The sequence below is a fragment of the Pagrus major genome, chromosome 10 (genome assembly GCF_040436345.1).
Source record: "Pagrus major chromosome 10, Pma_NU_1.0".
In the NCBI taxonomy this organism is placed as follows: domain Eukaryota; kingdom Metazoa; phylum Chordata; class Actinopteri; order Spariformes; family Sparidae; genus Pagrus; species Pagrus major.
In genome coordinates this window covers 13480930-13496225 of record NC_133224.1, presented here as the reverse complement: position 1 = coordinate 13496225, position 15296 = coordinate 13480930, and the positions used below count along the sequence as shown (strand labels likewise).

Sequence of the window (15296 nt, the reverse complement as noted above, 5' to 3'; positions counted from 1 at the left end):
GCTTCTCAGTTTGATGCTGTACAGTACATTTGACCACTGACCAAGCTTCAGTATCTGACAAGTTGGTAGTGAGAACGTGTTGGATAGGCCACAACTTTATAACTCTTTGACTTCCATTTTACACTCCTATTAAGGGACAATCCAGTCATTCTACATGAGTATGAAAGACATTTAACATGCTGGGTAGGTCTTATAAAATGCTGCCAAGTTGCACTGTAGGAAGGGATTTTTGGAGCATACTAGAGCCTAACCATTATTGACCATTATTTTTAACCGTTGCATGTAAAAGCAGGCTAAATTAATGCTAGTGCTAAATTGCTGTACTGCACCTTTAAACTAATTTTGCTGAAAATAAAGAAATTGGAAAATTTTACCACTTTATATAAAGAAAATGCAGACTTAATCAAGAAAAAAAATATGTGAAAAAATATGTTTTTACACTGATCTGGATATTAGATGGACTTTGATTTTGTTGTTTTTGAAAAAGTGATACGCTTCAAATTGCCTCTTCTTGTCATTTTAGTCTGTCTGTAAGAGGGTGTCTGACACCCTGAAGGACAAACAGTTAGTAATCACACACACACACACACACACACACACACGCACACACACAGTTGTAGGTACTGTTGGTGCCTGGCCTGGATCCAGCAAAGCAAATTAATCTCAGTGAGCCTCTCTACCCCTGCTCTGTTTAATTGAATTGGTGTGACATTAACATTGTTCCAAGCCTTGCAACCTTAGCATAGCATTTCAAAAACACCATCACCCAGAGAAGAAACTGGTGTGTGGAGGTACGTTGAACCTGCCAAAAATAGCAGCCCAAACACCCACAGAGCTGTATGAGCGATGAGAAGAAGAACAGCTCTGACTGGAGAAGGAAAAGAGAAAAGACAGAGAGAGGAAAGAGATGAAGATTTGAAAACTAAATCACACACACACACACACACAGTCTCCAGGTAGCAACCCTAATATCACACCTCTTGGCACCACATCGTTCTGCCTGGAGTTCAGACGCTGTGTGTGTCTGTGTTGACATTGAATTTAAATAATTGCCTCTTGCTCCACCACCCACTGTTGTTTCTACCTCCTTTTCTTCACTGAGCTGTCTGCTCCTTCCTTGTTGTTTTCCATCAATTCTCGAATGCATTGCTCATGTACAATCTGCATTATTGCCATCAGGGTCCAAACTGTAGACTCCTCCATAACTAAAGCTGAACCAACCACAGAGAATCATCACCAGTTATCAACTCTGCAGTTCCCATCAGCTATGGAGCGTTTTTTGCCTCTTTAAGTTCAACATTTTGGTTTTATGGCCCACTACTTTATGGTTTGGTTCCATCTCAACAACCAGACATTTCTCTCAGGAGTTGGTGGAGACCAAAACAGAGCCAGAAGAAAGGTAAATACTGCACTCATATCAATCAGGTGGACACAAAGTCCAAATGGTTGCTAATATTACTGTGTAAATAGGCTAACGTCCCCTAACATGCTCACCATATAAACTTAAGGAGTAAGGTCTATTTTATTTACTTATCTACTAAGCCCCTAAAAGGGGACATGAGCCAAAACTTTTATTTATCAAGCTTCTGGTGCACATGGGAAACCATCCTCCACATCAGGAACTAACAGAATACCTTTTCTTACTTTCCCCTTAAGCCTTTCAGCTTCTCTAATGGCGACAGACCGAAATACACTCGCCTCAATGAGAAAACAAAATGTACCTGAAAACATCATCAACCAACTGAACCAGATTTACATCTACCAATAAAAAAAGTTACAGAATTCAGGGCAGTCAGCTATAACCCTTAACAAAAAAAATACTGTACTGATCACTGTAAACTTTCTCACAAACAAATTTAATAAAATTTTTCTGCAACTACATGGTTACGCCACAAACTTGAGGCAAAACCGTGTATTGTAATGTCCCTTTAGGGCCCCCCTACCCATCCATGCAACTCACCTCTGTTGTGTTAGAGTCAGGACAACAACCTAGGAAAAGTTACCTCAAAACCTGAAAAAATTAAATTCATCTTCCATCTATTTACTATCGGACCAGACACCACTACTGGTAGGTGAGAAAATATGTTTTTGCAAACAAGGCGGAGCTATCTAGAGCGCTGTACTCACGCCAGAGGTGGTTTCAATGCCAAGCCTCATGGGCCAAATTCCCTAAAAGTGAGTGTAGTCCATTAAGACCTAAAGTAGCTAAATCTTGACTTCTGGGAAAAGACGTTGAGGCAGATAGCTTTTTTCCAGGAGAAGTCTGGTCTCGGGCTAAGCTCCTTTGGGTGATCTCTCCCCTTCCATAACTAAGCCCCACAATCATCTGCTATACTGCGCTGCTCGTCCAATTTTGGGCCACGTCACTCTGATGATGGTGTCTGACACTCCCGCTGGTCTAATGTGCTTCAGTTTCACATCAACAAATCATCAGATTCACAGACTGGCAGACTGAATCTGTTGAGATCTCATGGAGACCTGGAAGACACAACGGTGGTCTCCATTGATAAACATCATGGGACACTAAAACTACAATAGAATTCGCAAAAGCTACCTCCTGCTTGCACTCCTGTCTCACCACAGAGCCATAACCCAGTAATAGTGAATCTCTCACTTACAGGGTAGACCCTGCTGTTACACTCTATGGTGGATTCTCCTTCTCTTGGTTGCTATGGGGATAGGATTGGTATCTCTCCTGAGCCGCAGTGTCCCATAGTGCCACAGCAACCAGATTATAAATGCTCTAATCCTGGATTTTGCCAATCCCAGTTCAGCATCACACAGTGGTGCATGTTCAACATCCATGTACCATCAGTGGGGTGTGTGTGTGTGTGTGTGTGTGTGCGCGCGCACGGCTAAAGTGAATATTTTGCATGTGCTTATTTTTCCACCATAAAATCCAGAATAAACTCTGTGAAAGTTTCCAGTCAAATGATTACCCAACAGGCGAAAGGCCGTGGTAATGAATGAAACCGTTACCAGGTCTTAAAGAATGTAACACAGTTACCAGAACAGATTACACTGATTGAAATACAGTAACGCACCATTAACATAAACAGAGTGTGCAAACATTCTGCCCAAATCTAAAGCGGATAACAAAATACATCCATATATAGATGGAAAGGAGGTGAGAGGGGGTTGGTGCAGCCAGTGATTAACATCTCCACAAACATTTTCTCCTAAATTGCATCAGCTGAGCACCCAGCTGTGGCCTGAGATTAGATGTAAAAACAGACAGGAGAGTGGCTTTGCCAGCAGGGCAGCTAAATAATGTACGTTAATGCTTTGGAGGGGGTAGGAGGCTCAGAGTATCCAAACCAACCCAGATGGAATGCACTTGGTAGAAACAGAACCCACACATTTTGCCAACATTTTCATACACACTGTATGTCCATTGGAAGCCATTACCCCAAACTCATACTAATGTGGCTTTTCAGATTCTATGATCATGTTCCATTAAGAGCACATTCAATGGACAGTGAGACTGCATTAGCTGTATTGGTACCATGACATGATTTTTGGCTCATCTTTGTGGCCATAATCAAACTTATTTGAGCTTTGAAACCAAACATGTTGACCTTTTAATGTGCTTGTGAGTTCCCAGAGTTGAGTAACTTTAAGACCTCAGAATGCTTCGATATCTGTCGGGCACATGTCGGATTTTATGACTTTCTGGGAAGCACAAATTGGATGCGACCCATGCTGAGCGTGACTTCTGCCTCACAACAATTAATAAGCCATTTTCACATGAAGCTAATGTCTGCAGCCATAAATAATAACTGTAACAGTAAGCCCAGCTAATCAGCCAAGATCTGAGGAGGTGCTGTCAACTTTGCCATCCAACTCTGAGAGAGGTGTGTGCAGCAGAGTGATCTTAAGAAGTTATCTTAAAGCTGCTATGTGAAAACAATATTATTGTAGATTTGTAATGTTTATGTATTGAAAAGATGCAGCTTTTATTTTGTAGACTGCTGTAGTCTGATTGTTGGAAGGACTTTCTGAATAAAAGGGGAATTTAAATGATGAAAAAGTAGCCATGTGCAGTAATATAGATAATTGAGGATGCCATACACTGAGATGCATCGTGGTGCATCGAGAATCATTTTGCATTTGAATCGTTGACAGCTGAACCGTAATCGAAATTGTGAGGCCAGTGAAGATTCACACTTCTAGTTCAGAATACACAAAACATACTGATGGAACTTCTCTGTGATTCTCTCCCACCTTCCATTCTGGAGATAAGCCAAGCTGAATGGCAGTCTTTGCTAGATGGCTTAGCGAGCAAACTCTAGGGCAGGTTTGTCTCCATGAAGAATTTGGTCAAAGAAGTTCACCAAATGTCCCTAAAAGGGTAAGGGGGCTAGGGGGCTGAGAGTTATACCCAGTGCCAGAGCACCAGCCCTAAAATATTGACATCGTCAACTCATAACAATTAGTATAAGCCTTTGTATAAGACAAACCTGACTGTTTGAATGAATCAATGACAAATGGAGAATCTACTCTAAGCTTCAGTAGGGGTGGAGGCAACTAGCCTTAATGTTTTCCATGCCAGTCAAAGACACTTGATTTCAAAGCTGTTATTTTTATAAGTCGACTTACAACACCCTGTGCAGCTTCAGCTATCTCTGCTCAAAATGGCTATTCCCCTTTTTTGTGTCTATTTTTCTATCTGTATTTTTCATGGAGCTAGCTGGGTAGCTATGGTAGCTGTGTAGGATGATGGTGTCCCTGTTTTGTCAGTAAGCACAACACCAGACCTGTTTTAATCAGTGATCAAATTAAAGTTGTAGGTGGTGATTCAAAGGTTTCTAAAATAAGTTTCTAAAATAATCAGCCTCGGCTTTCGCCTGAAGACTGCACGTTTTACCCGTATGCTGCAGACTGCTATTGCTGGTTAAAAGACTAAGAACCTGGCTCGGCTGACGAAAATGTTTTGATATTCACTATTTTTAAATAGCTCAATGTACGTATTCATTGAGACATACGGTATGTGGTTACACATTTTCATCCAGCATTCAAGGCTATGAGAAATGATTAATTAGAGTAATATAAAAGTTAATATTTTGTGTGTAAAACACTCCAGTCAATGTTTAATGCGTATGTTCCTCTCAGTCGGTGCTGCCCACATACTAAAAAGAGCATCAAAAGGTGTGTAGAGACAGAGTACCCACTTGGACAACCACAGGTGTTCTAATGAGTCACACACACAGAGGCAGTCACACACACACAGTCAGTCACACACACAGAGGCAGTCACACACACAGTCAGTCACACACACAAAGGCAGTCACAGTGTGATGCTGCAACTGGCAAGCCGTTTCAAAAGAACTATTTGTCCATTTCTGTCTTTGCGTATTTTCCCTACAGCTTTTAAATGCATCTGAAAAAATATTGTGTACAAATCCATTATACATCACTCTTATTTCAATTTGCAAGTCCACAGAAGCTCTAAATAATGTTCCAGCTGAAGTCCATTTACTCCGACCATCTAATACTTTAAAAAGGTTAAGACTAAAATGCACTGTGTCTAACACAAATGGCCATAAAAACAACCATGACGAAAATGGCAAATGGATTACCACAGCGCTCGGGCCCTACAGCAGATTAGTCGTACGCCATCAATCTCCCGTTATATTTTAGAGATAGAGACAGAAACAGCAGAAAACAGAAAGACTAGGGTGGGGAAGATTAAGGGAGGGGAATTATGTAATCGTTCAATTTATTTCAATCAGACTCTGGCGGGAGCTTCATAACAACTCCTCTGGGTGAGTCGATCAAGTAATTAAGTATGAAATGTTAGAGCCAAACAAGTTTGTAAGATAAGTTTTCTGCTTGACAGCTGGCACTGTCGTCAAGGCAACTGCCTCTGGGTGAGAAGTCAGATTTCTCTGCAGTCGTACTGATGTAGTAACACAACAGTTAGCAGCAGAACTGGAGATGGTGGAACAAATGTGGCACTGTCTTGCAAATTCAACTTGTCTAAGGTTCTTTTCCCTGTTAGCTGCTAACACGTGAATTATATGCACATGCAGTTTGTAGCCAAATACAATTTTGGGAAAAATATAATGCCACTGTTATGTTTTTCTTCAGTGTACACCAACTACAAAAACATAAGAGAGTGACTGTGAAGGAATGATGGTCAGGGTGATGTGATAAAGATATCAGCACTGACTTGTCTCCAGTGTTTAATGTGACCTTCCTTCCCATCCCCCACACTCTCACTTTATGCTGCACTAGATAAACATCACAGTATCCCAGTGTATGACCAGGTGCATTGGCAAGAATTCAAAAAACAATATCCCAAAACAATATGCTGGTTGGTAAAGGTAAAAACAGTACTGTATTAGAGTCCAACCTGAAGCAATCCTTCTGCATTGATGTATATTCACAAGTTAGTGAACAGTTTTCTATCACAGGCAGTGTAAACACGCCGCAAACAGCATTCAAACCATCACAGGATACTAACTCTTTACTTAAGCTAGAACTAATAAAACTCCTCAGGGCAGATGGTGGGTAGGCTGGGTGAGTAAATCATCAGGAATCATGACTTTTTAAGTGGAACTACGTAATCCCCTAACAGCAGTAGGCAATGTTTTGGTGTGAGTTGCCAAGCTTTGGAGATATATCACTCAGCAATACTTAAAAAACTTCAACACTCGATATAATCCACAGACTTTGTTGCGAACAATTTCATATAAAAACTATTGTCTTACTACTGTACCACCATGCAGATGGAAGCACAGGTTAACATCAATGTCATCCTCTTCAGCTGAGATGTAATGTTTTCTAGCTTAGTTAGCCATCTTCTCGTCCATGACTACATGCAACTTCCTTCACCTTCTGCACGGTGATATAGCTGGCAGGTGTAGTTTAGTAGAAAGAAAATAGTTCCAATAAGAAACTACTCACAGCACGGTCTGTGGATTATCTTAAGTACTCGGTTCATGATTTGGAAGGAGACACTGCTGTTGAGTTTTTAAAAAAAGTATATATAGAAGTTATTTCCATTATATCAACAACATCAGCAATCTAGATGGATGCAGATATCCCTTTCTAATATATCTAAGAGTAACACAGTAGAAAAGTAAAACAGTAAAAGGCCAACAAACTGACTCTTATACAATATTAGCCACCATACGCTATCGGTCATACCAGTCCAATTTATGCTGAAGTGACAGAACTCTTACAGCATGTGCTCCTCTGTCACATGTGATCCCACAGTCTTGAACCACTGATGTACACCTAGTGACTAATGTTTTTCCTGTAAAGATTCCTACAGTTATTTTTGTTCCCGTAGAATCAGCTTGGCCACATGACTCAACATGCGGGAAATCGACAGAGAGAAAAAAATCCCTTCTCTCCATCTGTGTGTTTTGGCAGCTGATACAGACACAGGACAGCTTGAAACAGCTGATACTCCACTACTACCACAGTATCCTCACATGTGGTGCGGCATACACCAACCAGTTTACCCTAATTTTTACAAGAGGAGTCAATTTACCTGGTGTGTATCTTTCACATTGCTGTCATTGCAGATTGAGATTATGTAACCATTCTATTTCACCTGTTGTCCAAATTCCTGTCCTATCCTTTATTGTTATTCGCCTCGCACTGCCTCTCATTATCTGACAGTAAGATTCTGCTTCATGCATTTTAATTGAGTCTTAAGACTCTCCTTATGTGAGCTGGTTAATGCTGTGTGTGTCTCTCTCTCTGTCTGTCTGTCATCCCTTGCCTTTACTCCAGCACTGCAGTGCGATCCTGACAAGTGTACCTATCTCCTCTGCAGGTATAATACACTGAGAAAAGCTGCAACATTTCACCTGCTTTGATTCCCCCGGTTTGCTATCTCTTCCCCTCCAACATGTTCCTTGTCACATTTGGCTGTCCTTTCCCTCCTTCCCCTTGTTCTGTCTCGGCTCTGTACTGCAGCAGAGCAGGGTGCTGCTCAGTGCTAAAAATGCGCATTCACCTTTCATGTGTCCTGAAGTCGACTAAAGCAAATGTATCCCAGCATACCCGTGTCTTTCTCTGCGCCTGTGTGAGGTTGGGCATACTAGTAAATGTTGGCTCGTCAGTTTCGCTGATTAAAGTCTCAATAGTGACGACAGCTGCAAAAAATAAACAACCTACCAACTGCAATGATTCATTTTGTTTTGAATAATGAATCATCAGCAGGACAAAAGCAGCACAGTGTAACTTTTAAAGAAAGAAGGAACGACAGATAAGACACCAATGTTAAACACAGCTGAAGCTCTGCAAAAGCTGGTAAATATCCACTGGTTAGCTCGAGCACAAATCAGTGAAATGACAAGTTTAAGTTAGCGATAGGTGATGTAAAGGGTTGTTTTTGGGACTGTGATATATGTGGTGTGGGAGTCACTTCATTAAGATCCCAGAGGTTGAGAGGATGACTACATTACACGCTGACGTACATTGGCTTTTACAGACATTCGGACCTGAATTGTACTTTTACTGCTGTATTCTTCAAACGTGTTAAAAGCTATTCAAACAGTTCATGGACAGCCACTGGAAGACACCTGCTGTGACATCACAGATTAAGGTGTGGCAGTTTCTCTGTAATTCAGCGCTGAATTACTCTTTAATGTTCCCGGAGACTAATGAAAACTCTGCAACATCTGCTACATCTCGCCCAGTGCCACAGCACATAAAACACCAAGAGAGTTTCATTAAAGATATATTGTGACGCGAGGCTGGCAGGGTGTGCCACATTCATCTTCTCCTGGGATTTTACATTGAGAGAAATCTGGATTCGTGCACGCCATATAGCGCTGTGATTTCAAGTTCCTGACTCACTGTGGGTGATTAAATCACTAATGTTCGATGGTGCAGTGATTCATGTTACCAAATAGTAGTGTAGTGATTAACATGCTGAGATGTGTAGACACTGAACAAGTGAACATGTTCTGTCTAATGTTGTTGTGACTCCTTAATGGAAGTAGGTGGCTCACTAATACATCTCACCTGACAACTTTTATTTATTTTGTAGGTTTATTTCCACAATGTGTTTTTCTAAAGTGCTTTTACGTGTGCTGCCTATTTGTTTTCTGTGTGAGAGTAGCTTTCCGGCTGGTAAAAGGCTGGATTATGTCAAACAAATAACACAAATACTATTCTGTGTGTAAATCCAGAGCACCACCTGTTTCAGTGCAGAGGACCTGACCCAGAAACCTGAAAATGTTGCCCTACACCTTCACCCACTTTCAGGAGTTACTGTGTATCCTCTGGAACCAGTAAGAAGTGTGGGTCCAATGCCATTTATATACCTACAGTCAAAGGTCAAAGGTCACAAAGATCAACTGTCTGTTTGTTTTTCCTGTTTTTTGAAGATGTGAAATGTTACAGTTTGGTTCAAACACAAGGTACACACATGCAGTTTTTGTGAGTCGAGTGCGTGTGTTATACCATTACTTCATTCTGATTGGACGCAGGGTGTCAATTAACTCCTGCTATACACCTACTCAAGTAGTTCCAGTGAAACTGTCTGCTCACCATTCTAAAATTAGTGGCACTGGAATCAGCTGGCAAAGTGGAAGTACACTGTCCCTCTGAACCTACTGGTATCAAGCATTCACCTCACATCACATTCACTATTCAACTTGCTGCTTCAGGCTACGAAGCCAGCAGGACACACGGCCTATCATTTGCTCGTGAAAATCTTGATATTGATCCGGGGATAGTGACGTGTCTGGCTAGCCAGCTGGTCTTGTTGTTAAACATACCATTGAATTATATTTACTGTTTGCCAAACGTACGCAAAGATATTGAGGGGTTGATGCCCTTCTAGGTGTCTATGATCAGGAACTAATGGACAAAGTGGAGGCAAGAACACTCCACTTAAATTATAACTATTTGAGCGGCCAGCACCAACGAATAGTCAGTTTTTCCCTGGTCCAGTCACTTCTATTATGCTTCTTTGTTGTTTTTGGACATTATCAAATGAAATACTTTAATGTTAATGAACACCTCTGTGAGATTAGCAAAATAAATACCAGGAACAGGAAGGATTTTGAATTGCTGAAAGGCCTTTAATGTGCAACAGCCATCGAGGACGTGTTCAGATGATGACAGACATTTATCAACAACATCAGCAATGAACTAAAACAGATGGACATCATAAACAGGGTTTCTCACTCACATATGATGAAAAGAATATTTACGAAACCGTGGAAATTATTAATTTTACTCAAATTATAACTGTCTCTAATACAAGCCTGTTTCCTTGCTATCATTTCAGTGCATATAAAAAGAGCTTCCAGATTACTAATCTACATAACTGCGCACTGCTAAGTTAAAAATCCTGTTTAAGACTGGGCTCGGGTCACCAGATGGTCCCTGAGCATGTAATGGATATTCACTGCATTCGCAACATGTTCGGGATGCATCTTCCTTGCTCTGTTATGTAATAATAATGGTGATGCGCGTGCAAATGTACGTTCATGATGACGTTATTTGAGGGGAAATCCAATATAGTGTCCACTATGAGTTTCATCATTTCATAACAAGACGCTCCAGCCATGCCCTGTCCGGGCCGAGCCCTCTGATACCATTTACATGGCTTAATTGTTTTCAGCAGGACTTGAACGCCGGTGATAAACTGTGATCTGACAGCAGTGTGCGTGTCGCTGTGATGTGAATGTCAGCCCTCAAGCACTTGCTGGACAATCCACCAAATTGAAGCTATTAATTACTTTTAGGTGTGTGTGTGTGTGTGTGTGTGTGTGTGTGTGTGTGTGAGAGAGAGAGAGAGAGAGAGAGAGAGAGAGAGAGAGAGAGAGAGAGAGAGAGAGAGAGAGAGAGAGAAAGAGTGAGAGACAGGCAGAGAGACAGGGCACACCAATAATCCCATGTGATAATCTCCCTTGCCGTTCAGTCAGTAGTAATAGCAGTGAAGGGGGCAGAGACAGAGAAAACGCTGTAAACAACATGACAGCTCTTCATCTGAACAGCTCCAAAGGTCAGACATGGGCTTCACCTTTGTTAGTCGGTATCATAACCATCAGCCATCACAGGAGGAAAATATTCTAACATTGGTTGGATGTTTCAGTTAGACACTGATTACACATAAAATAATCTTTCCAAATGCTACTTGCTTATGACAATGTCCATGTCTCTTTTGAACAATACTAGCATGAAATAGTGTTCAACTATATCACAATACAGAAAAATGTATGGCTGTAAGGATGGATTTTGTAATGTAGTGTTTAGGCCTGTCTATCAGCAGTTCCACTGCAGGCTTAGCGTCATGACATTCACATCACAGTACGCACAACTGAAGTGCACAAGGACTTCTGGAGTTTGTAAGTCCAGAGGGTGGACATTTGGATTTACACTCCTTCACAGTTAGTTTTCACATAGCTGCCTATTGGACCACCTTGGTAGCTGAATTACTAATTAATTAGCTGAGTTACTGTGCAGGGCACATGGTCGCAACTGTCATTGGTCCAGTGCCTCTCTTCCCATTTCCTGATTGCCTCTACCTGTCTAGCCCTTTCTCACTCCAACACGTCAAACACAGCAGCCTGGACAGACACTGTAGTTATCCGTCACATCACTTCTTGAAGTCCCCCTCTACTGCAGTAATGTAAAGAGCAGGAACAGTCAGAGTCAGGGGACAGTCGGTGCGTTGGATGGGTGAAACACTGGACTGTTAACGTCCCGTTAGTGACCGGGAGTCAACAGTGATTTGTTTTAATGTTATTTTACGTAATTAAGTTAATGTTACGTCAGTAAGTTATCGCACGTAAATGATGACACTTACATTATGCGACACAAGTTACATTGCGAGACTTAACATAGTTATCTTAACCCAAAGTATGATGTTTTCTGAAACCTGACAAAATATTTTGAATTCAACTTTAAGTTCCTTATGTCATCCTCCGTTTCCATTGAATAAAACAGTAGCTTGCAGTGGTCCAAGCTAACACCTCCTAATGCTTAATAACCAGGTTGTTTTCATTAAATATCACAATTGAGAATAAAATGGGGGGGCCCATTCCTTTCATACAACATTTACTGGCATCAGTATAAATTCTGCTAAGTGACACTTGACTTTTCTAACAGTGCAATGATCTAATCTGTGTGTATCCAAAGCCTGTATGCACGCACATCATGCGCTTTGCTGCCAAAAAAGCATGCACTACAGTAATCCTGCACAGAATCATGCCCACAAATATGCTCCCTAAAATGGCTTGTTAGAGTAAACACCTCACTATAAAACCACTCACCATAAAACACAGCATATCTCTGCGATACAACTTGCCAATAAAACCCCACAGTAGGATTTTGTGTTGGCATGAGAGGATGTGTCTGCTCATGAGCAAATAGAGGGAACATACACTACGCAGCCTAGCGATGCACCAGAGGCTGATCTGCGTAGGTACATCTATGGAGACGAGCAGAGCTGTATGAAGGAATGTTACTGTACAAAGACTGTTATAATGGTGCCCATCCAGGGACGGCTTGAGCAGGGAGACACGGCACTGATTGAGTGATTGATGACTTGTCATTGATGACGAGGTCATTTATAATATTATGGCAGGTACATAACGACAGAATGATGAGTGCAATGAAGGATGGAGTGAGGACGATCCTCCAGCAGATGAGATGAGGACAAGCACCGATAGCAGCAGGGATCATGCAGAGTGCATGTTGTTCTGTCAGAATCACAGCTTACTGTTATTTGTGCTTCTTGTGGGTGACAATGGACTGATAACACTGATCACAGAACAGTGTTTGGTGCTTTAGAGCTTCAATCTTGTGCAAGATTTTCATTCTGAACACAGTGTTTTTTATAAATTTGTCCCTGTTACTCTCTTATTCCCTTGAAGCATACAACTAGGTGACAGTGATGGTGGAAGTGGAAAAAAAATAAGGTAGAAGTGATTTGGTGCAATATGTAAGAATTGGCAACCTGTCAAATTCATACTCACTAAATATGAGGGGGAGCGTATCACCAGAATGACCACCAACTCCTGTTAACTGCAGCTATAGTTAGCTAGTTAGCTCAGTTAGCCATGCAGCTAGTGGTCTGAGCAGGGAGTTCAGAGCACCAGGGGTGTGTTGCTGCTCTTTACACTGTTAGCTCAGTAGTGTTTGATCGTCAGGTGGCGAAGGTTTTCAGGGCCAGGACGAGGGGGGCATAGAGGGGAATTCTGGCAGGGAACAGTGCTGGAACTGCACCAGAACCAGGCGAGCTGGAACAGAATCAGGCTCAGTAGCCTCTCAGTGAAAAACCTTTACCTGAAGCCAGTTTGACCACAGGAGGGGTGTGAAGTGGGGGAGAAGCTAGAAGGAGGTCAGGCATCAGACAGTACCAACCACCGGGGACCTGAGCAATACTAGACTATTGATCTTGAGTTTCCGAGTGGTATTACGAGACAGGGCTGACCGAGGCTAGCGGGTTAGCAGGCTAACTTCAGCAGACATCTCTGCACATGGATGCCTTTAAGGTACGTCAGTATGGTTATTTCTTGAATTGTTGTGTTAGCATACCATCATTGTGGTACAGTTATGCCTTGTTTGTATTTCTTTAAACCAATCACAATTGTTTCCAGGATGCAGCAACAGAGGCCCTGCAAAATAGTGTTTGAGGGAACTGGGAAATCCCCTCAAAATAAAGGGTAACAGCTGCTAGCTTGTTTAGGTTTGGTCTGTTATTGGACAAGTAAGGTTAGGGTTCCCTGCCATTTGGAGGTTGTTGCTTCCAGTGGCGACAGGAATTTTGAAAACCTAAACATGCAGATAGTGGAAAGGAGAACAATTTTGTTTGTTTGTTTTAAACAAAGATTCTTCCATATTGCACCTTTAAAGAAGCTCTTCAGGCAGTGTTGTTTTTACCAGAGTATCTCAAGCAACAGTCATGCTCATGGAGAGTTAGCAGATTGAAGATATAGGCAAGAGCTAGTCCATTCAAGGCTTTACAAACAGTAAAGCAGTAAAGTCGTACAATCACTTCTAAAACTGACAGGGAATCAGTGAAGGGCAGTAATAGGTGACCTTTTCATAGCCTGCAGTGGAAATGAACGACCTGATCTTGGTTCATTGTCTCAGTTGAGCAAATTAGGACTGCAGCACTTTAGTCACCTGAGCATCAAAAGACAATCCTGAATCAAAAATAACACCTGGGCTTTGAGCCTCTTCTCGAACACAGTATTAGATAAAGCACCAGACTAGAGTAGGATTGTTAATTGTGATTATAATTGTATCTGATTGGGAGTCATTCAGCTGCAGAACATTCTGACATGGACAGACTTTGATGATGATTTCTGTTCTGCAAACTCTTCTGCGATCCGTGATAATGGAGTCTGACAAAGTCTTCTTCATTCAGTGAAGGTGGAGTGATGATGATGAGGTGGAGGGATGACTGGAGGTGGGATGAAGGAACCAGTGAAACAGCGATTGGTCACACAAAGCAGGAATGAATAGATGGGTGATTCCAGTGAGTCTGCCCAGTACCTTGCGCTTGCGTTCAGCCCGTTCCCGGGAACGCCTCCTCCTCTCTTTGGCTTTCTCCAGAGCCTTCAGGTCCGGAGGTTGATCCATTTCGGACCTGGCCTTCTTAATGTGAGCCGCAGCGTGAGCCATGGCTGCACTGTCTCTGTCTCCACACGAAGAAAAACTAAAGCTTTTAGATCACTTTCAGAAGTCCTCTTGCCTTATTGGCAAGCCTGTCATCAAAGGAAACAAGCCCGCACCTCACCAGGTGACTTTCTTTGAAAGGACAAATCGATGCAAGCGAATGTAAGCGGGGAGAGGATAGAGGTGACGCTGATATCCTCTAGTCCTCTAACCCACCAGCTCTCCTCACCCATGCAGAAAGTGTGAGTGTCTGTAAAGCCTCCCTCCCTGCTGCCTGGACAACTGCATCTGAGGCAGGGATGGAGAGAGAGGAGGGGTGGGCCGGAGCACGCCACCAAGAGGTATACCAGGAGACCAATAGAAAGGCAGAGGAGCTAGAAAGAGACAGAGAGAGCTCCTCCCTTTCCATTACCGCTCAGCTGCAGAGGTAGCAGCAGATGCACTGGGAACCTGGGAAGCCTCTGATTTGGACTCTCCAAACACACGACTTCCCTGCTCATCATGTACCAGACGGGGGAGGTAGGGCTAGGGGGTGTGTGGGGGATTACAGAAAGCGGGGTGAGGGAGGAGGGAGGAGGAAACGATGTGTGGGAGGGGAAACAGGACACGGAAGCATCAGTGAGTGTCCTTTGGAAAAAGAGTAAGGGAAGGTACCACTTCTCCTGGAGTCAGAGGGGGGGTCTTCAACCTCCCCCT

General features: G+C 42.4%; 1 protein-coding gene across 1 annotated transcript in view; it reads right to left on the bottom strand.

Annotated features, from left to right (window-relative positions):
* ank2b (ankyrin 2b, neuronal) overlaps window positions 1–14606 on the bottom strand; it is a 106362-nt gene extending 91756 nt beyond the window's left edge. Inside the window, exon 1 of the mRNA XM_073474654.1 lies at window positions 14478–14606. Within this exon, the coding sequence (XP_073330755.1) occupies window positions 14478–14606 (129 nt within the window). The remainder of the gene's footprint in view (window positions 1–14477) is intronic.
* Window positions 14607–15296: the final 690 nt, after the last annotated feature.